Genomic DNA, 24912 nt, shown 5'->3' on the forward strand with positions numbered 1-24912 from the left:
CACTGATTAATTGTTCTAACTGTCAGGAAATTTCTCCTTAGTTCTAGGTTGCTTCTCTCTTTGATCAGTTTCCATTCATTGCTTCTTGCCCTGCCTTCAGGTGCTTTGGAAAATAGCTTGACTCCCTCTTCTTTGTGCCAACCCCTGAGCTATTGGAACACTGGTATGTCACCAGTAGTCCTTCTCTTCATTAAACTAGACATACCCAATTCCAGCAACCATTCCTTATATGCTTTAACCTCCAGTACCCTAATCATCTTTATTGTTCTTCTCTGTACTCCTTCTAGAGTCTCAACATCTTTTTTACATCGTGGTGACCAAAACTGGATGCAGTATTCCAAGTGTGGCCTTACCAAGGCATTGTAAAGTGGTATTAACACTTCACATGATCTTGATTCTATCCCTCTGTTAATGCAGTGTAGCACTGTGTTGACTTTTTTGGCAGCTGCAGCACACTGCTGGCTCATATTTAAGTGATTGTCCACTAGGTAGGACTCCCGAGATCCCTCACAGTGACTAGTATTGAGCAAGGTACTACCTATACTAAACCTGTGCATTTGGTTTTTCCTGCCTAAATATAGAACCTTACTTTTTTCACCATTAAATTTCATTTTGTTAGATAGTGCCCAGTGTTCAAGTCTCTCGAGATCCTTCTGTATCTTAAGCCTATCTTCTGGAATGTTGACTATTCCTGCCAGCTTGGTGTTGTTTGCAACACATCAGTTCCCCGTCTATCCCCTCATCCAAATCATTGATGAAGATGTTGAAGAGCACTGGGCCCAGAACAGAGCCCTGGGGCACCCTACTGCACACTTCCCTCCATGTAGATGCAGTTCCATTGAGGACCACACGCAGGGTATGGCCAGTCAGCCAGCTACAAATCAATCTGGTGGAGATGCTGTCTAACCCACATTTTTCTGTCTTAAAGTAGTAGGTTGTGATCTATTTTATCAAATGCCTTACTGAAGTCCAAGTAAATTATATCCACAGCATTCCTCTGGTCCACTAATTTTGTCACCTGGTCCAAGAATGCAATAGGATTGGTCTGGCATGATCTGTTTTTGACAAACCCATGTTGGCTTTTGGTAATGATTTTGTTTTCATCTAGGTCAGGGGTGTCAAACTACCGGCCTGCGGGCCGGATGCGTCACGATGAAACCGCACCCACCCCATTGCTGGCAATGGGGAAAAAGCTCAGATACGTCACGCGACGTCACAAGTTTGACATGCCTGCTCTAGGTATTCACTGATTCATTGCTTGATTATCTTTTCCAGAATCTTCCCAGGTATTGAGGTCAGGGTGATAGGTCTGTAGTTTCCTGGATCCATTTTTTTCTCTTTTTTAAAGATGGGAACTACATCAGTTCTTTTCCAGTCCTCTGGTAGTTTCCCAGTGCTCCAGGATCTTTGAAAGATATAGTCCATCTGGTCCTGGGGATTTGAACTCATCTAGGCTGCACAGGTGCTCACTTAATTTCTTGCCTATCTTATGTTTCTAATCTGTTTTTTACGGTACTATTTTTGATAGGTTGGACTGTTTTTTCCCTTTGTGTAAAGACGGATGCAAAAACCGAGTTAAGTAGTTCTGCTTTCTCCCTGTTGCTTGTCACTTTCTTGCCACTTTCTCCCACTAACGGATCAATCATTTCCTTAACTTTTTTGTTTTTTACATGTGTGGTTCTAATTAATGGTTGTAATTGGGGAGGGGCTTTATTTTGATCCATGATTGCAGTAAATTCAGTTTTTCATTCCTAAAACACTCCACCAAGTGTTGTCGATGATGATCAAGGATAGTTTCATTGAGATTTGGTTGAGTGAATGTGAGAATTTGTGTGCATATCTGACTCAGTTCTGCTCAACTGAGTATTTGGTGCAGCAATGAGGATGACTGTCAAAAACAGTCAGATTCAGAGTAGGTCATTCCCAAAGAAGTTCACGAGAAATGAAAATCCATGGTTTGGATCACATTTGGGACAAATCCACAATTGTCAGATCCCAACTGTTACGGCTTTTTTTAATGCAATTGGTTGTGATTCACCCGAGATTTCAGGTTTAACGTCGAAGTCCATGAAGATTTATGCCCCGGATTTCTGTTTAATATCAAGGTGTTACCCCAAAAGCGTCAGATCTATGATCATCCTAGGTAGATGGGTGTTACGGCTTATAGTGAGGCTTTCAGATAGATCTAATATAAATATCGTCGGAACTGATTGGCTCTGGCTTGACCTGATTAGGGTTAGTTTCTAACACTAACTAAAACTGTACATCTCTCTCTCAGCTTCGTGGAGGAAAAGAAAAGTTTAATTGCGGTTAAACATTATGCTACTAGCTGGATAGAAAGCCCGTATCAAAGCGTGAGGGTTGACGCCAAAAAAAGAGTCTGGCGAACCGCACACATAAACCGACCAATTTGCCTACTAAATGAGTCCTTCGGGAGAAGGGCGGTATACAAATAAAATTAATAATAATAATAATAATAATAAATTTCCACCAAGAAATACTTCATTCCTTAACATTAAAGCGCCTCCTAGTTCACCCATGCGCAAGAGGCCACCCTTCTCCCCACGTGGGCCGCCTTATATACAAGTGCTCTTTTGTCTCGCTTTCTCCCCCCCCCCCGCCCCGCCCCGCCTTCGACCAAGGCCCTCCTTTTCTGAGGGCGAAACGGGATTGACGACGAAATGCTCATTGGTTCTTATTTGCCCAGCTGATCAGAGAGCGTATTCTGATTGGCTGTTTTGAGCGACGACATCCCTCTGTAGTCCGTAGGCCGGCTTGCTGCGATCCTGCTCCGGGCGGGGAGCCAAGGAGGTTCCGTGCGCGGAATGACCGGAGCGGTTGGTGAGGAACCACGGCTCCGTGGTTGGGGGTCTGTGTTGGGGGATTGGGGGGAGAGGGTGTTTTTGTCTGGCGAGGCCTTAGCCCGGCAGCGCTGATTGTCCGGAAGTCGTTCCTTTGACGTTGGAGGGTCCTAAAGCAGGGGTCTTCAAACTTGGCCCTTTTATGACTTGTGGACTTCAACTCCCAGAATTCCTCAGCCAGCGTGCCTGGCTGAGGAATTCTGGGAGTTGAAGTCCACAAGTCATAAAAGGGCCAAGTTTGAAGACCCCTGTCCTAAAGGATCAGCAGTGATCAATGAGCTTCCCTTTTAATCAGCCTCTCTCAAGTGAATGGGGTGAGAAAGTGGCTTTAGTAGTCGTTCAAGCTTCCAAAGCCTCCATGTCTTATGGTAGTCAATCTCTGGGTATTATAGGCTAGCGAAGGAGAAAGGAGAGGGCTGTTGTTGTCTGCAGCCCTTCCTTGGGGCCATCAGGCTGAATAAACAGGATCTGTTCTGGTTTGAATCGGAGGCAATTCTTGCACAGTAGAGGGCAAGCTGGCTTGCTAATAGTTGAGAAGGAGGAACGTGTAGGAGAGGAGTTTCGCCAGGTGCAGGATTTTCCGCTCATGGCATGCTGCAACTTGTCCAAATGTCCTACAACTACATTGCTCTGGGCAGAGAGCTCATGGTGTCATTCCTGGGATCTGTTGGAGCCGCTCTCCCAGCTGAGGAGTCCCAACCCTGAATGCTCCTACCAGTACTGGGACCAATTTGGCCTTTACTTTCCACTTCTCTCTGCCACCTCCTTCAGGCCCTGATACTTCTCCAGGTTCTCTACTCCAGGCCCTGATACTTCTCCAGGTTCTCTACTCCAGGCCCTGATACTTCTCCAGGTTCTCCTACTCCTTGCTCCTGATGTTGCTGTCACTTGGCACTGCTGCATCTATCGCCATGACTGTCTTCTGGTCTTTGTCTACTACCACGATGTCTGGTTGATGGGCCAGTACTTGCCTGTCTGTCCCAAATTCAGTCTCCACCTTGCCATAGAATTTATTGGGAGGGTGGGTTCTTAGTTGAGTTCCTCTTAGTTCAGTAGATGGATGTCAGAATAAAATGAGAGGGATGGGGAGGACCATGTATGTTAACTTGGATGTTTTGAAAGAAAGGGAGGATATAAACTGTTATAAAGAAAGTAAAGTTACTTGCAGACCCATGATAAAAATATAAGTTGAATGGTAAACATAGAAACCTAATGTCTAAGATCTATGATCCCTAGATTGTTGACATATCCATCAAGGTTTCCCTGATTTTTAGTTGTGGAAAGTGAGCCTAGGACATTTGTCAATGCAAGAGTATAAGATGGGAAATCAGGAAGGAAAAACCCATAAGTGATAAACTACTCAGTCTTTTTAATGAATGTTCATTAAGATTGTAGGTGTAGAATAAAGGTAAAGGTAAAGGTTCCCCCGCACATGTGTGCTAGTCGTTTCCGACTCTAGGGGCCGGTGCTCATCTCCGTTTCAAAGCCGAAGAGCCAGCGCTTGTCCGAGGACATCTCCGTGGTCATGTGGCCGGCATGACTAGACGCCAAAGGCGCACGGAACACTGTTACCTTCCCACCGGAGTGGTCCCTATTTTTCTACTTGCATTTTTACGTGCTTTCGAACTGCTAGGTTGGCAGAAGCTGGGACGAGTAGAATAATGCATACATAATACTCATGTAGCTGAAAATAGGTCATCTGGTTACTGGCATAGCATGGAATACACTATTATCTGAGTTCTACAGCTTCACCAAACAGGAAATGGTTGCAAAAGTCCCAATATATTTCTACTAGGACTCAGTTACTATTCGATATCTATTGTAAATTCAATTTAAAAGATTGAAATTCTTATTTTAGAATAGTATCCCACTTTATGATTAGTGGTAATTAACTATAAAATGCTTATTCTTGGACTTCCATTTACTTTTGATTGTCCTGTCTCCTCTGTGACCCTTCCTCCAAATTATTGCAATTGTGTAGACATTTATGCTTCCTCTTCCCAAGACATTAGATTGTTGAGAATGCAGCAAAGTGTTTTGAGTACCACAAAACTGAAACCTTGTTATTTAAAGTAAGATAGAAAGATTAAAACCTTAGGAAGTATTAAATGAAAATTCAAACTGATTTTTCTTCAAAGTATTTGGTAGGTTTCTTTTGGAAGTCTTGAATATCTATGCCCGTGGTGGCACGCAGAGCCCTCTCTGTGGGCATGCACGCTGTTGCCCCAGTCCTAGGCCTTCAGCTGGGTTTTATAAAACCTTTTCGCTTTAGGCCTCCACCGCTGTGTGCAAAAAAAAGAAAAAAAAGGTTCAATCAGTCAATCAATTTTAACTTCTCGCGGGTAAAAAAAAAGATCTCGCAAAGTTGGAATTGCTTGATTGAACTTTTTACTCCCACCCAGTCTGCCGTTACCACTGCGGCCATGCCCACCCAATGAGCTACGCCCACCCAACTGGCCACACCCAGACAATTGACCACACCCAGACAATGAGCCACACCCACCCGGCTCTCGATGATACATAAGTGGGTTTTGGGTTGCAGTTTGGACACTCGGTCTCTAAAAGGTTCGCCATCACTGATCTATGCTGATGATAGAGGAACTCTGTACCAGTAGTTCTCGACTTATGAACACAATTGAGCCCCAATTGTTAAGCAAGTTTTGCTCTATTTTACAACCTTTCTTGCCACAGTTAAGTAAATCATTGCAGTTGTTAAGTTAGCAATACGGTTGTTAAGTGAATCTGGCTTCCTCATTGCCTTTGCTTGTCAGAAAGTTGCAAAAGGTGATCACATGACCCTACAACCATCATAAATAAATATTAGTTACCAAGTGTCCAAATTTTGATCGCATGATGATGGGGATGCTGCAGTAGTCCTAAGTGTGAAAAATGGTCATAAGTCACTTTTATCGGTGCCGTTGTAACTTCCAACAGTCACTGAATGGTTGTAAATCGAGGACTACCTATATGTAACAGTCAGTTGTAATGAATGATAATTTTCACCAGTATCTTACCATTTACTTTACCAATAACATTGATTTTTTTCCCTTGGTTTTTAAAGCAGCAGTTTCACTCTACAAGACATCTACGAATCCCATGGCTTCTGAAACTAAAAAATAGAATTGTTCAGGTATGGAGCTAAGAAACAAAATAATGAAGTTTATGCATGTTCAGTGGACACAGAATGCCAGAATGTTCACTGGTAGTTCAGAAATTGGTAAATAGAAAATTGAGGATGGGAGAGGAATGGAATAGAGTATGAATGCCAAAGGAGGGATACTACAGTAGGCATTTTTTTAGCACATTTTCTTGAAATTTTGTAATGAAGGGCAATGAATAGGACAGGTGAAAAGCTACCATGGCTTTTTTGGTATCAACTTAAATCTTTTTTGGGGGGCAATAGAAATATTAGAGCTGCAGCAATATGGCTTTTGTATTCAGTTTTGAGAATTTAATACTTTATTATTTATAACAATCAAAAGAAAAGTTCTAAACATGTATAGGTTATTTCTGCAATGAGAAATACAATATGTACCATATGGATTAAAGGAAGCTTTGGTTTCTGATTCTGACAGCAGTTATAGAAACTCTCAGATTCACTACAGTTTCAATGCAAGAATTTCAGTGGAAGATCATATATTGTTGACATTGGACTCCTATTTAATTGGCACATATGTATCAAAATTATCTTCCCAAATGCTGGAGAGGTTGTCAAAAAAGGGATCATTTTCTTTATTTGTGGTGATCCTTTGAAAAAGTTACACCTCCTCAGTGAAAACTTTTTGGATAGACAAGTATCAATAAACTTGAATGCTGTCCAGAGTTAGGCTTGTTGCATTTATTTATCGGACCAAACTATAAGCTTAAAAACAAAGAACTGATTACCGTATTTAATTTTATTAGCCAAAACAATAATTGTGTAACATTGGAAAATGTTAGAAAACATAACAATTGAGTAGTAGATTAAAAAATTCTCTTCAGTTGCCACATCAGGAAAACAATACAGATAAAGTAATAAAACTTCAGAAGCAGGACCCGCAATTTCATCAAATTTGGTTGGAGTTAAAAGTAATAATTATAATTTGATATATTCTTTATAGATGGTAAATTTTCATATGCATATTACCATCTCTTCAAATTGTAGATTTTTTTTGTATTTTCTACCTCCTTTTTCTTTATATTATCTTGGATTTATGTTAATGTAGTTACCTGGTACTGCTTGAAATAACAAAGGCACATTTCATATAGTAAAATATGTGCAATTTACCATTTTAAGTTTGCAATGATTTCTTTTAAATATTTGTTTTATTTTCTATTGAATTAATCGAATAATATACATGGGCAGTTTTTAAAATTAATTTTGTCATTCTCTTTTCATAGGACCCTACTATGGCGAACAAGCTTCATATAAGTTTTCTTCACTTACTTTCCACATTCTTGTTTTGTGGTGCTTCCTACCCTAGCTTGGAACCAGCCACAATTTCACAAACTACAGAGAAACTCACTCCTGAGAAGGCAGTTGGTGTTAATATTAGTTTGGCTTTATGTAGGCAGAGACATCATCTTCAGGATCTCTTCTCTCGTTATGGGGAGAACAATACATTGAATATTGAAGGGTTTAAAAAATTGCTACGCAATATAGGCATTGAGAAAGTGAAAAGAATAGATCACAATCATTACCACCATCATCACAACCATGCTACACTCAGGACAAACTTTGACAAAACCAATTGTCCTAATGATGAATCAGGTGGTGGTAGCAGCAAAGGTTTTTGGAATAACCCAGCAAAAGATGTGCCTAGAACAGAGAATATGGAGGACCATGAGCAAGAATCCATGGATAACAAAAGTGCAAATGTTGCTATAACAACAGGTACCAACACCACAACTACAGAGGGCAACCCTTTGCTGCAGCACTCAGAAACTGCAGAATTATCAGCACGCGTAGACTCTGTCAGCTCCAATCCCAGCACTGTTCTAGAAAGCAGCAGCAATGTAAGTTTTTAAATAGAAAAGCAAAGGAATCATTTTTATGAGGAGGTCTGAAACAGAAGGTCCCCTGTCTTCCTAAAATTAGCAAACAAAATACACAAAAGATTTGCTAAGCTTGTAAGCCGCCCTGAGTCTTCGGAGAAGGGCGGGATATAAATGGAATTAAAAAAAAAAAAAAAAAAAAAGAGGCTTTTTTAAAAAAAACATTTGATATAAGATTCTATTCTTTTAGAACCTTAATAATTTAGTTACCTCTTTAATTTATTATTCCACTTCCAAATAAAATACCATCTAAGAGTTGGTTCAGAAGCTTTCGCATATGATTATCACGCATAGAATGGCATGTTCATCAATATTTTAATCTTGTTCTTTGGGATAATAAGGTTCTTGAACACTGGATTTACTTTCCTTGTAATAAATCTCTGAAGCATTTTAAATTGGAACGATCCGGTTTGGCAGACACGGGATTGTGCTATCATTGACTGAAATTTGATCTGATTCTAACCTAATAGCTTTTTTACAATCTTTTCATGCTGACATTTAAATGTTATTAATTCTTACATGTCTGCAATTGGTGATCTTTCTGAATGTACTGAAATGTTTAGATATCCACTGGTTCAAAAGTATACTGCTCAAAAAAATAAAGGGAACACAAAAATTAGACATCCTACTATTAAATACAGTACATTGTGTTGTTTAAGTGTTCCCTTTATTTTTTTTTTTGAGCAGTATCAATTATCCAATTGCCAAAAGTAATGCAATCTTTGGGGATTTCATGTTTTAATTTATAAGGTTAGTTTGGGCAGATTTTTAAACAACCATTTTAGTTATCACATTGTTTTCTTATACTGCTAGCCATGTTTTAAAAGACAGTTGTAATATCTTTGGTTTTTAAACACGTTAAATTATTTGTGACATACAAAAATGCATTGTCTCTATGATGCTATAAAGTAATCAAATAAAATGGCTTTTGGTGCATCTATAACTTTTTTTTAAAAAAATCACTTTTGTCTTAAATATTAAATAGCTTGTTTGACTACTATCTCAGTAGATTTTTTTCCAGAGCTGTTACTCTCAGCAGTTTCCCATGTGTAGGAGGTGATGGGAGGATGGGAATAGTAGGGATTGGGGAGGAAATAATATTCAAGTATCAGGTGGGCAGTTAAAACCTAGATAGAGGAAACCAATAATATTCTTTGATTTTACATGACAACTTTGCAGTGTGCTTGTTTTATTGGCTTTTCTGACAATTATGAAGTTTGTCAGTTGAAGAAAAGCTGCTGTTTTGAAATTACATCTTTTAATGTGTGTATTTTTCTAACACTTTTTCCCACAGTGCTTTAATACATCAGAAATGATGCTTTTCCATGGAATAAGTATTCAAGCATCTTTGACAGCCACTGAATTTAGCTATCTTTGTCCAGCTATAATTAACCAGATTGATGGTAGAAACTGTATAATTCATGCAACAAGTGAAAAGGCTGAAACAGTTCCGAAAACATATTCACTGCAAGTTGGTGAGTTTGATGGTGAAATCAAATTTTCCATTTAATATTTATACTTTCTCTTGTTTTCGATGGTGCAATATATTCTTATTCCAGGATTGGTTTTATTTTGGCTCACTTATCTGAATCAAAATGTTTGTATTTTTTTTTATCTCAAGCCAGGAATGGGTCTTTTTATAAATGGCAACGAACTAATACAAAAATGCTACAGTGATCTTTCAGGTTAGAAAATCTTTTTAGCTACTCACTAAAATAGAAGAAGGCAGTTAGTCAATAAAGAATGTACTTTTCAATCAAATGATAAAGCTCTTCTTCTTTTCAGCTTGGATTGGTGGCTTTATATCCATTTCCATTATCAGTTTTCTTTCATTACTGGGTGTTATATTGGTGCCCCTTATGAATCGTGTATTTTTCAAGTTCCTCTTAAGTTTCCTGGTGGCGCTAGCCGTTGGAACTCTAAGCGGAGATGCTCTTTTACATCTCCTTCCACATGTAAGTACATTGTTTTTTCTATTAATAGTACATATGTGATCTTGGGTCAGTGGAAGCCTGTAAATAGGAAAAGAATGCAGAGTGAAACAAGCATCTAATCTGATGACTGTGTGTCCTCTGCTTTTCTTAACAGTGTTAGGGCTAAAGTAAATGTACTACTAATGATGTGAACACTGCACTCACACACTTTTATGACCACAGTTAGGAAGGGCATGAAACAATTGCAGGACTTTGGGAAAGGCGAGCTTAGCTAGCTCAAGACCTTTTTTTTAAATTTATAATTTTTATTACAGGTTTTATTCACTTATAGCATAGAGTACAAAGATATAAAAGCAAATAATACAGAACAAAGGGAGGGAAAGGGGAAAAAGAAGTGTGGAAAGGGGGGTGGGAGAGAAAAAAGGTGTTGACTTCCGACTCCCTCTGTTGCAGTACAATAGAGCATTAACATCGAACCTCAACTTTTTACATTTCTATAGTAGTATGCACTAGCCATTTCTGTATCAACAGATCAGTCTAATCAGTAAAACCCAAAATCATAGCATCATTTTTTTCCACCACAAGCACAGAGTCCTGAAGCGGTTTCCAAGTAGAAACAAAAGTACTTATTTTTTTCTTTTCTTTTATCAAAACAGTCAATTTAGCCATCTCTGCTAATTCCATCAACTTTTGTAGCCATAGCCAGCTCCCGTTGAAAAAGCACTATTCACTCCCAGTGGAAATACTGCTGGGGCATCATCCTTATTTGCATTTTAAAAGTCACATTATTTCATCAGCTTTTTGATGGATTATTAGACCATAGGTCTGGAATAAGAGAAATACATACTTGATTTAATTTAATTTCTTCCTCTCCCCTTGTCAGGTAGAATTTTTTTGTAAACTGCAGTGCTTGTGCATTTCTCAGGAAGAGTGCTTTGTGAAACTTTGTGCACGTATGCAAGGGAGATATTTCCCCTCCTCCTTACCTTCCTCTTGTAGCTCTCATAGCTTATAGTGGGAGAAAAATCACCCCCTCCTGCTTTGGTTGAAGAGAAAAATTATTTTGGGAGATCATCATGGGATGCTTATAGCATTGCAGTTTGTACATGTGACAAGGCCGTACAGTAGCAATCTGATTTAGTAGTACAAAATTTCTATGGCTAAACATTTGTGGCATAGCAACCAAATAGAGACATTCAATAGATTTGAATATCAACATTTATAAAATCTATATTTTTGAGATTTTTCATATTTTTTGCTTTTAGATTTGGTATCCAGGATTATTGGCATGTAGTTCACATATTTTTCTACACGGACATTCCTTGTAAAAGCCTGTTGCACCACTGGTTTAGGCTGTGCTTGGTTATATAGTAGTGACTGGTTCCCAAAATAACAGTATTGAAAAGAACTTAATGTTAATGTTGCCAATTATGGTTTGTGTTCAGGTTAGATTTGCCAAATAATACAAAGCTGTTCTGTGTCATTCAGTTTGTGGGGATTGAAAGGTTTAGCATCATAGCTCACTACTGTATTTAAAGCAAATAAATCTTCTGGGGTCAGTGAACCTGTGTGACATTTTGGCTAAAAATAAGTAAACATTTGGTATAATTTGGAAATATTTCATAGCTGGCATAAAGAAGTTTCTGAGTTTCTAAATGTAACTGTTAGGCTAAATGTGTAGTTTGACAGTCACCTGAATATATTTTGAATCTTATCCCTGGAATAATATGAGATATTGTAATAGTGTTTTACAAATGTTTATGCTACAGGTGTGGTATCACTCTTTTTAAAAATGACAGTGAACAATATCCTGTAGGTGAAATAAATGCAATAGTTCCTCCCAGGTCCACCCCACACACCCATATGCCATATTTTTCTTGGAGTTTTTGCAAGGAGTACAAGGACTTTTGACTCTAGAATCTCATCTATTTCCATATTCTTATGTATTGTCTGAAATTATAAGAGTTTATTGTTCTGGAATCATCCTAGGCCTTAGTCTATCAGTTTTACTTGTGGGTGGTTACTGATTGCAGTAAAATAAAATAAATAAATAATATAAATAATAAATAATATTTAATATATTTATTTAAATTAATTATAAGTTAATATATAATATATTTATATAATAAAATAATATATAACATGAATAAAATAATAAAATATATAAAATAAAAGTTTTACCTTTTCTATCTTGTCTATATATCGGGCTGAGAAACCTCACTATTTCGTTTGTCTACTCATCCTATCTCATATTCTATATGGAGTGTTGTCTAAACTTATTTTTCTTTTCAAATATCCATATTCAGTCTCATGGAAAGCACCACCATCATCATGAAAAACCTTTGATGGCGCACAGTAACGATCTCCCTTTAAAGCATCTAGTTTTCCAAAGTTCAGAAGAAAACGCTTATTTGGATTCTACATGGAAAGGCCTCACTGCCCTTGGAGGATTATATTTTATGTTTCTTGTTGAGCACTTGATCACATTAATTAAACAGTTTAAGGATAAGAAAAAAAAGGTAAACTACTGGTTTTTATCAGAATTTTGTTTTGCTTAAATTTTCTTCTATGAGGCTATTTGAAAGTAATGCTTATAACCAATTTATGGAATAATGCTTTCACTGGATATTGCTTTTCTGTAATAGCATCAGTTACTTAGATTTCACCATTACAGAGGGAGTTTTTCAAAGAACAAAATGTTATATCCATAAGTATTTGAGATTAGTATTGAATTTTAAGCCCTAGCTGATGTGAAGTTTTAAAACTGAAAGAAATTACAATAGCAAAAAGTGTGGTTTTTTTCTAATCAATCTGCTACTTAGAGAAATTTCAGATGTATTTCGACATTTTTCTATTCCACTGTCTATATTTTTCTATATTCTATTACTATATTCTGTCTGTATATCTATATTCTGTTGATACATGTGTCATTCAGGAGCAATAGCCAAAATGTTAATAATTTCAATGGTGGTTTTCTTGTTGTTGTTTTTTTTTGGAGCTAGAAAAAAAATGATGATGATGAATCAGAAATCAAGAAACAGCTGTCTAAATATGACTCTCAGCTTTCAGGAAATGACAAAATAGATGCAGATGATAGTAAGTTTCAATAAACTTTGCATAAAAATCTTCTAAAATCTTTGTGAAATGTATTTATGGCAATATAAGGGGATCTGAAATCCACCATACAGCTTGGAAACTTTCAGTTTAGCAAAAACTAATATAAATCCTTGTATACAAAACATGTTTTTTTCCAGTTTTGCATGTATGTATCTGCAGTTTCAAAAATCCTACAATTTTCTGTGGGTACTAAGAGCACTAGAGAGTCCAAGCAAACCTATTACAAATGGTGTTTGTAATACAAATCAAGAATGAACAAAAATAAAATACACGATATTAGTTTCAATCTTAAACACATTATAGATTGCACTTTCTAGTACAGTAAAAAAGGTAAAGGTTCCCCCGCACATGAGTGCTAGTTGTTTCCAATTCTAGGGGTCGGTGCTCATGTCTGTTTCAAAGCCGAAGAGCCAGTGCTTGTCCGAGGATGTCTCCGTGGTCATGTGGCCGGCATGACTAGACGCCAAAGGCGCACAGAACACTGTTACCTTCCCACCGGAGTGGTCTCTATTTTTCTACTTGCATTTTTACGTGCTTTCGAACTGCTAGGTTGGCAGAAGCTGGGACGAGTAACAGGCACTCTGTTATGTGGCATTCGGGATTCGACCCGCCAAACTGCCGACCATCTGATCGACAAGCTCAGCGTCCTAACCCACTGAGCCACTGCGTCCCTTGTTTCTAGTACATTATTGGATATAAAAAAGGAGAAATTGCTTTTTCTCTTCTAACAAACTTCCCTGTTGTCTCCCCATCTCTTGACAAATATATTAAAAAGTGAATGGGAATTGTCCTTTCCCTTTAATAAAAACCATCTTATTACAGAGAGTAATGAATGAGATACATTCTGTTAAGAAACATGTTGCTGTTGTCATAAAACAGTGTTGGCTTAGCATATATCCAGAGTTTTATTTTTTCAGCTCCTTTTGTGTTCCAAATATTAACATAGGGAAGATAAACTTAAAGTATGGCAGCCAATGCATCTCAGTTTCTGAAAATCTAGAACAGTGATGGCGAACCTTTTAGAGACCGAGTGCCCAAACTGCAACCCAAAACCCACTTATGTATTGTCGGGTGCCGGGTGGGCGTGGCCCATTGGGTGGGTGTGGCCAATTGGGTGGCCGTGGCTGTGGTGGTAATGGCATACTGGGTGGGACTAAAAAGTTCAGTCAATTCCAATTTTGCGTGATCTTTTTTCCCCGCGAGAAATTGAAATTGATTGAACCTTTTTTTTTTTGCACACGGCGGTGGAGGCTTAAAGCGAAAAGGTTTTATAAAATCCAGCTGAAGGCCTAGGACTGGGGCGAGGGCGTGCGTCCCCACAGAGAGGGCTCTGCGTGCCACCTGTGGCATGCGTGCCATAGGCTCGCCACCACGGATCTAGAAACTCCCTTCTCAGTCCCAGGTTTTGAAAGATGGCTGCTACAATTATAAAGAAAAATCTCACAAAAAGTCTAATCATTGTAATAGGGAGGGTTGAGTGAAAGTGGTGCAGCTATTGTTTGGAATATTTTTAACCACATTTAATTTCATAATTTGTCATCATGCGTTATTACTATAATGATTTAGACTTCATTGGTAGTTTCCTGCATTTCTCTAATAGAGGCTACTAAAGCTATTTTGGCAAACACGATTTTAGTTTCTCATTATTGCAACCTTTTCTTCATACCTGCTTTTTTTTTGCCCCATAAGAGTTGCTCTTCATTGTCATTTGTTGGTGTATTTTTTCCTCTTTTTTGTCCCTTGGAGTCAGTTTTTGACTCCTGGCAACTATCTGGACAATGTCTTGCAGTTTTTTTGGCAGTATTTTTTTGAAAGTGGTTTACCATTACCTGCTTTCTAGGACTAAGAAAGAGGGACTGGCCTGAGGCCACCCAGCTGGCTTTGTGCCTGAGGTGGAACTAGAACTTCTGATCTCCCATTTTCTAGACTTGTGCCTTAAATCACTATACCGACTGGCTCTTATGTACTGTATGCCATCTGTTGTTGTTTTTTGTCACACAAAAAAGAATTTGCAGAGAGATGATTGATGTTTACTTGCCCTTGCTGATTGCTAGCTATTCTTTCACATCTCTTCATGCTGCTAGTTATTATAAATAATATAAATTATTAGCCAAATCAAAAAAAATATAGTGAGGCATTCCTGTGCTATGTTGATCCATCAGAAATAGATTTGGCTTTTATGAGTAAGTTTTGAAAATGACTGTTCAGTTTGCACCGCTTTTTCTCTAATTGATTTCTACATGCTGCAAGATAAGGGTTTAGAACCATTTGTGCTGATGGACACATTGGGAATTTTAAAATCATGCAATGGGAGTTGTTGCTAAATAGTTCCCACTGTAAAAGAAAACTTTCCTTTTAAAAAAAAAAGGTTGCCATGATGGCCCTGACAAAATCAAGTTCATGGGACTGTTCCAGGATGATCCCTATTATCCCCACATTTTCCCCCTTCCCCGGGCATGTGACACACCTGCAAATGAAACACGTGGGTCATTATCATTTTTGTTTTCATATTAATACCACTTTCTTTTTTTATGAGTGCGATCTATTTTTGAAAAAAAATGAGGTGAGACAGGAAACCTTGTTTATTATGGGCAAATGTTGGAACCTGAACTTTAGGTGCATTTATGCATAGGCCAGTTTTTAAACATATGATTCTAAATACGTGGCATAATGTATGGTTATGTGTGCCTGCCTTTTATAGATTTGTCCTAAAACATAAAGTAAATGAAAACATTATCTACTTGCATGGTATACTTCCAGTAAAAACATGTGAAAATAAAACAAAGTGTTTTAGCTGTATAGCAGTTATTCTAATTATTCCCTTTTTTCTTTAATTGGATAATTATTTGTGTTGTTTTCTTTTCTTTTTTCCTCCAAGGGCCTGAAAATTATTTGGGGGTACTTTCTCAAGAACCATCAAATTTCCTGTCTCAGAAACCCATGGTACAAGAAGAAGAAGAGGTCATGATCGCACACACCCAGAAAGAGGCAGCTGATCATGAATATGCATCCAGAGGATGTAGAAACAAATGCCATTCACACTTGCATGACACTCTAGGGCAGTCAGATGATCTCAGTCATCATCACCATGACTACCATCATATTTTGCATCACCACCATCATCAAAATCATCACCCACATAGCCATAGCCAGCGGTATTCACGTGAGGAATTGAAAGATGCTGGTATAGCTACATTAGCCTGGATGGTAATAATGGGAGATGGCTTGCATAACTTCAGTGACGGTCTCGCAATTGGTGAGTCCATACGTATTGGCTTTCCTATGGTTGCTAGTTCATAAAGGTAAATGGGAGCAACATTGCAGTAACATTTTTTTTTGTAAATGCAGAAGAGGAATAATAAAAGATTTTTTGTTAAAATTAAGCCTGTCAGGCTTCTCAGTTATTTTCCCCAGAAATTATAATTATGTCATGAATTACAAATGCATTAAAATTCATGTTCTGTTTTTTGACCATAACTAGCAGTTAGGTAGACATGAATCTTATTTGTCTGTATGTAGGCTCTGCTAATAATTGGTTATTGTTTCCTGTTGTAACCAAGAATCAAGATGTCTTAGTTTTAAAGAACATAAAAATTGCATGTGGTCCTCACTTAACAACCACTCGTTCAATGACCATTCAAACTTAACAATGGTGTTGAATGAATGATAGCTGTGACCAGCCTTCATAAGTACATCCCTCATAGCATCTCCATGATCACATGATCGCCATTGGCAACCTTTGATGGATTTTTACAAGCAAAGTCAGTGCGAAAACCAGCAGGGAGTCACAAATGGCGTCCATGTGACATCCTCACTTAACCTACTGTTATTCACTTAATGACAGAAACTGAAGGTGCTAGAATGGCTGTTGGTAGATAGCATGGTCATGCGATGCTGTGTTTTATGACTGTATCACTTAGCAACAGAAATTCTGGTCCCAATTACTATTGTTATGTGAAGACTATGCAGTCCTGTTGCTATTGCCTTAGCTTTTTTATTTGATTGCATCTTATTAAAAGCTGTAGTTCTGTGATTTTCAGGTAACTATAAATTGCTCTTCATTTAAATTGAAATTCTAAACAAGTACAGAGATAGGAAAATGATTCTCTTCACTAGAACCGAAATAGAAATAAGAATGGCCTTGAGGGCTAGCTGAAAGTACTGTATAGCTTTTGTTCAGAAAATGGGTGTATTTTTTTAACTTTTCTTTATAGGAAGCATATTTCTTACAACTAGTCATTTATTTCTTGTTCCCCCTTGTATGATTTTAATCCATGTTTCTTGCAATATAGCACCTATAATACACAATACTGATTATAAAACATCTTTCTTAATTTAAATTTGTTTTTGGATTTGCCTGCATTTTCCAATGTAATTGCTTTTTAATAATGTTCTTTTATTTTTCCTAGGGGCTGCTTTCACTGAAGGTTTATCCAGTGGCTTAAGTACATCTGTTGCAGTCTTTTGTCATGAGTTGCCACATGAGTTGGGTAAGACATATGTGTTAGAGAGCAGTAGGATATAGTTTCCATGCTTTAATTCGTATATCAATTGTAGACTGATAGTAATAGTAATAAAGGCCCAAATTCCCATTGCTGACTCATAAGTATTTATTTTTGTTTTTGTTTTAAACGCTGAACAGTAATCTATCATTTTATTAAGGTTTATCACAGTGTAATTGCCTTCTCAGATCAGAGAAAATATTGTTTCTCACAGAACCCTGTCAAGCATGCACAGTGGAGTCTCTGCTTTTGTTCCTTTGCAACTGTTATTTTTCTGTTTCCAAATATATTATAAAGCCCTTGAATCTATAGTAGCCATTGATAAGCTTGTTCTTCATAAAATTTTCTGTGTTTCTTTTCTGTACACCAGGGGTTCCCAACCTTTTGGGCACCAGGGACTGGTTCCGTGGAGAGAAGTTTTTCCGCGGACCGGAGGGTGTGTGCTTTTGTGTGCTGCCTGCATCCCACGGATGGGGCTTTGCTTGTTTGTACAGACGGGTTCCTGGCATGCTGCGGCCCGGTACTGGTCCACGGACCGGGGGTTGGGGAACCCTGGTGTACACCTTCTTAAGCTAGGTTTATGGTCGTCATTACATTTAGTTAAACTAAACAGAAACAGAAAAATAACAGTTGAGTTATTTTTTGGGTTTCTGGTATTGTGAGAGATTGAGAAATACATTTCTGTATTTGTTTTCTTCGTCCCTTCCTCCACACATTCCACATTCCAAATTGTACCCTGTTTCTAAACTAATCCTTACACTTGTTACTTTGTTGATGGGAGAGTTATTTCAATTCTCTGATTATTCTGGATGACTTTCCTGTACTTTGGCATCACTTTTTTTGGGGGGGGGGACATGGAACATCAAAAACTATGCATGGTATTCTAAATATATTCCAAATTCCTAAATTTGTACAAAACCATTACAGAAGAAATTAAATTTCTTTCCATTTTCTAATGATCTCTGTTGAGAAATGAACTTTTTGCTTTTTGGATATTGAATTTTTTTAAAATTAAGCTGTCAAGATCCCTTCTACATATACAGGTAGTCCTTAAATCTATGACCATTTTCAAGCATCGCACAATTATGTGATTGCCGTGTGCAACTTTCTTCGCTGACTTCCCCAGTCAGTGCAGAAGCTGGCAGGGAAGATTGCAAGTTTCTAGGGAAAGTCTTGCCCCCAAGTGCACCTTTTCCCAGCCCCTCTGTGCTTGCACACACTGGCGACTTAACACCTCCCCCCACACACACATGCCTCTTGATCCATGCAGTGTCTCTTATGTCTCCTTTCTTACTTGTGCATCTCTCATGCACCTTCCATGACCTCAAGCATGCTCCTCTGTGTGTGCTATACACCCTTCCAAATTCCCTCACATCTTCCCTGATCTGTACCATGCCTCTTACTACCTGTATGGCCAACCTAGACTCTGTTGGCGCATATGTGAATTTAAGATTTGTTGAGTACCCACCCACAGTTTCAAACATGGTCTGGTGATTCAGTTTTAAATAATACAATAAAACTTTTCAATAGAGTTAAGAAGACAAAGAAGTTTAATTAAAAGACAAAAAACACTAAAATCTTATCAACGAGCTAATATAATTTTATTGCCTATCTACTGCATCTACCAGTTGTACTAGAGTTTATAATGTTCAAAAGCATATTCCAAACTCACACAAACCTGATCTAATTTGGTTTACTTTGTGAAGATTTGTCTCAATTCAGTTGCATGCTTCTAATTTAAAGGGTTTTACAGATAGTCCTGGGTTTACAGCTGGTTGCTTATTAAAGTTAAAATGGACTTCAGTAAAGCTACTTATAAACTTGTCCTGAAAGGTATGCCTGCTGCACATACACGCACTCTCCATAGTTATGCGATTGCATTTTGGCTGCTTGGCAATTTGCTCACATTTGTGATCAGTTGCAGCATCCCATGGTCATGTGATCTTAATTTGCTATGTTTTTGCTCTTTTCCAACAGAAAATAGGGGGAAATGGCCATTAGATTTGCTGGATTCTCTTTAACAAGCATGTGGTTTGCTTAATGACCTTGGTGACTTACTTTACAACAGTTATAAAATCAAGTCTGGTCTCACAGTCCCTTCCTTTATGATTGCAATGACTTACCATTGAAATTCTGGCCTTCATTGTGGTCTTAGGTTGAGGACTTCCTGTAATATGTAGTAGCAAATAATTTTAAAGTGTTTTATTCCACATTAATATAAATTGTAGATGTGTCTGTTAGAAGAATGGGTTTGTGAAGAAAGTGGTCCTTTCGCATGTCTGTGATTATACTGCACTTATGAGCCACTCCTTAAAGCAACTGTCCTTTTTTTGGTGTTGTACTCCAGCTGAGGATGGCAATCATGAAATCTTGGGAAAAGACACTGGTTTTCACAATCCTAACCTGTATACAATCCTAGTTTGTATATATTTGTGTATTGGCAAGCACATAGAAACTATACAATAGGACAAAAGCAATTATGCTTACGCATGTCTCCATTCTTCTACAGCAGACATGTCAAACTTGTGACGTCACGCAACGTATCGGGACTGTTTGCCATTGCTGGCAGTGGGGTGGGCATGGCTTCCGCATGACGCGTCTGGCCCGTGGGCCGGCAGTTTGACCCCTGTTCTACAGTTTTGAAGCACCCGATTATATGAAAGCCAGTGATTTTTTTAAAAAAACAAACAACTCATAATTTTTTGACATGACTTCCATGTTGTCAAAATGGAATGTCAAAATGCTGACATTTTAATATAAATTATTGATATAAACATGTTTGTATCTCTCTTTTGAAGGAGATTTTGCTGTACTTCTCAAAGCTGGTATGACTGTCAAGCAGGCTGTTCTTTATAATGCTCTCTCAGCTATGTTGGCATACCTTGGAATGGCTACTGGGATACTTATTGGCCATTATGCCGATAATGTTTCCATGTGGATCTTTGCCCTTACTGCTGGGCTGTTCATGTATGTTGCTCTTGTTGATATGGTAAGTATATGCTTATTAATAGACATTAATAGATATTAATAGCATTCCAATACTAAATAGAAACACATCCTTTGGAATGCCAATGAGATATTCTTAGGGGAATACTAGTCTGGCACTGACCTCAGAATATGCTTATTCACTAGCCAATAGAAGTAGTGTTTAGAAGAATGGAGTAGGGTGGGGAAATAATATTAGCGTTGTAAAAACTTTACCCAAATAACATGGCCATTCTGGCAATTATAGCCAAGTGTATTCATTCATCCAATTATTATTTTCTGAGGACCATCCTGGATTCATTTTAAGAATGAAACCTTGGCACACACATTCCTAAGCAGGATTTGTTCTAATCAATGCATTTGGTGTGTGTGTGCGTGCGTGTGTGTGTGTGTGTAAATAGTATACTAAGAAGAATTTCAAGATTTGTTAAAGCACAATACTTTCAACTCATACTTGATCACAGGCAACCAGCCACAGTACTCATTTTAAGTATCATAATGATCAGTGGATCCAGGAAGCATGGAAAATTAAGTCATTCACTGAAAAAAATAGAAATATAAAGAAAATATAATTGATACCTTAATTTTTCTAGATATGTGCGGGGTGGTGGCCTAGAGGTGGAGCTCTCAGCTCAAAATCAGGAGGCTGTGAGTTCGATCCTAGGTAGCAGCAGGTATTTCTCTCCTTGGGTGCATTGAGTAATTGTCTGCTGCAAACTGCATAGGCATCAGGAAGGGCATCCCAGTAAATACTTGATTCCATCCTGATGCAAGGAATTAAATGGTTTTTTAAAAAAATTCTAGATACAATAGTTAGCTGCCTGGAAGTAAGAATTGGAGCACATTTTACAGATGAGAATATACTGCAATATTTTCTGGCAGGTTTCATGTGTATTATAACGGGGTTGATCAATAATACCAACATTAACCACTGAATACATAGAAACATTTTTATAATATGCATGACTTAAAATTATGTATGTTTCTTTAAATATAGGTCCCGGAAATGCTTCACAATGATGCTAGTGATCACGGATGTAGCCGCTGGGGATATTTCCTGTTACAAAATGCAGGAATTCTATTAGGTTTTGGTATCATGTTACTTATCTCTGTGTTTGAACATAAAATTGTGTTCAGCATTAATTTATAGGATTGTATTCATACTCAGAGCTGCACTTGAGGTGGAAGAATTTTTGCCAAGTTTCTTGTTCCTCCTGAAAATTTGCTATGGAGGCTGGGTGATCTTCGAGGGAGGATGAGAGATGTAGAGGTACGGGATGATGGAAGAAAATTGTGAAATCACCCTCACCCCCTTCTTCATCCAGGGGTGAACCACTGAAGGATTACAGTTGCTTCCATGAACTGAAGTTTGCTTATTGAAGTAGTACAATGCTTCAAGATGCATGTTTTGTTTACTTTTCATACTATTGATATTGTCTATATAGTTTAATTGTAGGCACTTTCCCTCCCATTAGTCATAGAGATTTTAATAATCTTTCATAAATTGCAGGGGATTACCAGTGGCATAGAAAGAAAATTGTCTTATTACCAAACATAGTGAAAAATAAAAGTATAAATAGTTTGTAACTTGGACTTTCTTTTAAAAAAGAAAATTAATATTGCAAATCTGATTATAGCATGCTTTGCTAAAGTTTGTCTTGTATATGTTAAAGTGGTACAAACATATCAACTATTGTTGCTTTTAAGATGTAGAAAAATCTAAAATTATTACCTTTTTTTTGGTAGTGATGGTGGAGAACAGTTATGTTACTTCAAATATGTATTCCAAAGAAGAAATCTGTTATTTTATTTGCAATTAAAATTACATGATTCTTGGTCTGACTAAATGTCCAAAGTATGTTTTTGTGTAATTATCAAGTTGCCCCAATTGCCTATAGCTGTTGTTGTGTACCTACCTACATTGCGAAGCGGTTGATGGGTAAGTGGAGGTTTTAGAGAGCTGCAAACGCTTCCTGAATCCCAACTCTGTGTTGTGTGGAGGTGTGTGTTGATTGCTTCCAACTTCCTATTGCGTGCTGATTGCTTCCGACTTCCTATTGGGAGACGGGAAAAGACAAGGCACAGTCAAGTGGGAAAAGTTAAAATTTGCTGGCATGCAAAAAGAATGCCTATACAACCATCTCTGAACAATGGCCGCCTATGTTTCATTCAGTGCAATGCAGTAGAAGTCTATTCCAGACTTCATTAATGGGTTAAGTACATGAACATCTGGAATAGGACATATAATGGAGGATTTCTGCTATGAGTTATGTATTTGTATAGTTATAATATTGAGATTCTGTCTAAGTCTCTGGGTACATGTGAATCTTCAGCGGCTATTTGATAGATGATGCATATTAGAATCAAGAACAACTTTTTCACACCATATATGCTCAGAATAGAAGTGATGGAACATTCTTCGCTTTCAAGAATCTGCATTCTTAAAAAAATTGCTATTATGAAAAAGTTGAAGAACATGTAGCAGAAAACTGCCGGAGAGTTAAAGTGGCTGATAAAAGATAGTTGTTAATATAGCCTCATGTGGTAACATGTACAATTTGATCAGTCTTTTAAGGAGAAAATGAACACATGCAGATGCAACATGCTACTTTGATACACAGAAAAAAGTACACATACCTCCTATGGCCACTGGAGTTAAAGGACTTGTAAAGAACTTTAGGAGCGATTCTCTGCTTTCTCTACTTTTGTTATTGTCACAATAACTATATAGGTAGAAAGATAACTAGCCAGAATCACTCTTTGTTTAACATTGCTAACCATTACCTCACAACACGTACCCTGTTTTAAGCAGGCAGTTCCTAAATGATCATGATTGTTCAGAACTGAATCCTGAGAATGTCTTACTCCAAACTTGAAAGTAACATTTTTTGTATTTATTTATATATTTTATATATATATATATGGATCTTTGGTTATTCGGGTTTTTCCCCGTGTAGAACTAAAGGTGTAGGAGCGACGTTTCGACGGAATCCCATCCGTCATCATCAGGCTGGTGGCTTCTGCTTCCTTCTTCTGGGAGAAGCATGTGGCTGTTTGTTCCTCTTTTTTAAACTGCCAGAGGGGGTGTGTTCTGTGGGTGGAGGTGTGCTCTGATTGGGTGGGGGATAAAGTGTGTTCTGATTGGGTGGGAGTGTGTTTTGAATGGTGGGTGTGTTCTGATTGGGTGGGGGTGTGCTTTGAGTGGATGGGCTGGTCTCAGCTGCCAGCCTTAGAACTGAGCTGGTGAGTTGTGCTGCTTTTGTTCGGCTTCGTGTTTGTGGTGGTGCCATGTTTTTATAGTGGGTGTCAGTTTGCTTATTGTGTGGTTTGGAGGGGTTTAAAGTGGCTGATGTTGCAGCTGTAGTTAGGTTTCTGTTTTGTGGTTGTGCTTCGTTATCATTGTGGGTTCGGATTTCCTTTTTGAATGGTTGTGTGGTGGTGATGTCATGTGGTGTTATCATGAGTTTGGGTCTGGTATCATTCTTGGTGGTTGGGCCTCGTCTGTCAATCAAGGCGGGTTTCCAAATGGTTGGTAGGCGAGAGGTATCATCTCGTTTGTTCATGCTGTGGGGGCGTTTTTCTATCTCAATGGCTTCTCTGATTATTCTGTTGTTAAAATGTTCAATTTTGGCGATAGTTTTGGTTTTTTTAAAATCAATTTCATGTCCCGTGGCTTCAAAGTGTTGGACCAGGGATGAAGTTTGTTCTCCCTTTCTGAGTGAGTTCCTGTGCTCTTCAATGCGTGCACTTATTCTTCTGTTGGTCTGTCCGATGTATGTGGTGGGGCAGGTGGTGCATGGGATTTCGTATACTCCTTGGTTTTCTAAGCCAATTATGTCCTTGGGGTTTCTTAGGATGGTGGATATTTTTCTGTCTGTGTAGAATGCTGTTTTGATGTTGTGTTTTTGGAGGACCTTGCTGATTCTGTCTGTGGTCCCTTTTAAGTATGGGAGGAGGGCTTTGCCATTTTCTTGTTCTCTGTGTTGGGTTTTTGTGGGTGTCTCTCTTCGGATTAAGTTGGTAATCGTGTTTCTTTGGAATCCATTGGCTGTTAGTACATTAGTGAGAGTGTGTAGTTCGGTTTTTTGGTGTTGTTCGTCAGCTAGGTGTTTTGTTCTGGAGATGAGTGTCTTGGCTACGGAGTTGATCTGTGCTGGGTGGTGGTGTGAGAGTGCATTCAGGTAGCGGTTTGTGTGTGTTTTTTTATGGTAGATAGTGTGTCCTAGGGAGCCGTTGGATTTCTTGTAGACTAAGACATCAAGGAAGGGAAGTTGATTGTTAGCTTCTGTTTCCATGGTGAATTGTATTTTGGGGTGTAGGCTATTGAGGTGTGTGAGGAAGTCATCCAGTTTTTCTTTGCCATGTGGCCAGATTACGAAGGTGTCATCTACGTATCTGAGCCAGAGTTTGGGTTTGTGGTTGGATTTTTCTAGAGCGAGGGTTTCAAAGTGTTCCATGTAGAGGTTTGCGATGACAGGT

The 24912-nt window shown here is 38.2% G+C and overlaps 1 protein-coding gene across 2 annotated transcripts; it reads left to right on the plus strand.

The window, feature by feature from the left end:
- Positions 1–2674: 2674 nt before the first annotated feature.
- On the plus strand, positions 2675–22274 carry SLC39A6 (solute carrier family 39 member 6). Of its 2 annotated transcripts, none has more exons than XM_081322323.1 (11): positions 2675–2841; positions 5926–5991; positions 7242–7856; positions 9190–9370; positions 9681–9850; positions 12136–12348; positions 12832–12925; positions 15825–16202; positions 17356–17436; positions 20247–20437; positions 21431–22274. In XM_081322323.1, the coding sequence occupies exons 3-11, from the start codon at positions 7251–7253 to the stop codon at positions 21581–21583; spliced, it is 2067 nt and encodes a 688-aa protein (XP_081178449.1). In that variant the 5' UTR covers positions 2675–2841; positions 5926–5991; positions 7242–7250; the 3' UTR covers positions 21584–22274. The 2 variants fall into 2 exon arrangements, with proteins under 2 accessions (XP_081178449.1, XP_081178448.1); XM_081322322.1 differs by having other exon boundaries at positions 2740–2841; positions 5923–5991.
- The last annotated feature ends 2638 nt before the right edge of the window (positions 22275–24912 follow it).

The sequence above is a fragment of the Vipera berus genome (genome assembly GCF_964194415.1).
Source record: "Vipera berus genome assembly, chromosome: 3".
NCBI classification, from domain to species: Eukaryota; Metazoa; Chordata; class Lepidosauria; order Squamata; family Viperidae; genus Vipera; species Vipera berus.

Coding starts and splice junctions, on each gene's coding strand:
- SLC39A6 (XM_081322323.1), top strand. CDS start 7,251: ATGGCGAACAAGCTTCATATAAGTTTTCTTCACTTACTTTCCACATTC. Junction 12,349..12,831: donor TTAAGGATAAGAAAAAAAAG/GTAAACTACTGG, acceptor TTTTGGAGCTAG/AAAAAAAATGATGATGATGA. Junction 16,203..17,355: donor CAGTGACGGTCTCGCAATTG/GTGAGTCCATAC, acceptor TATTTTTCCTAG/GGGCTGCTTTCACTGAAGGT.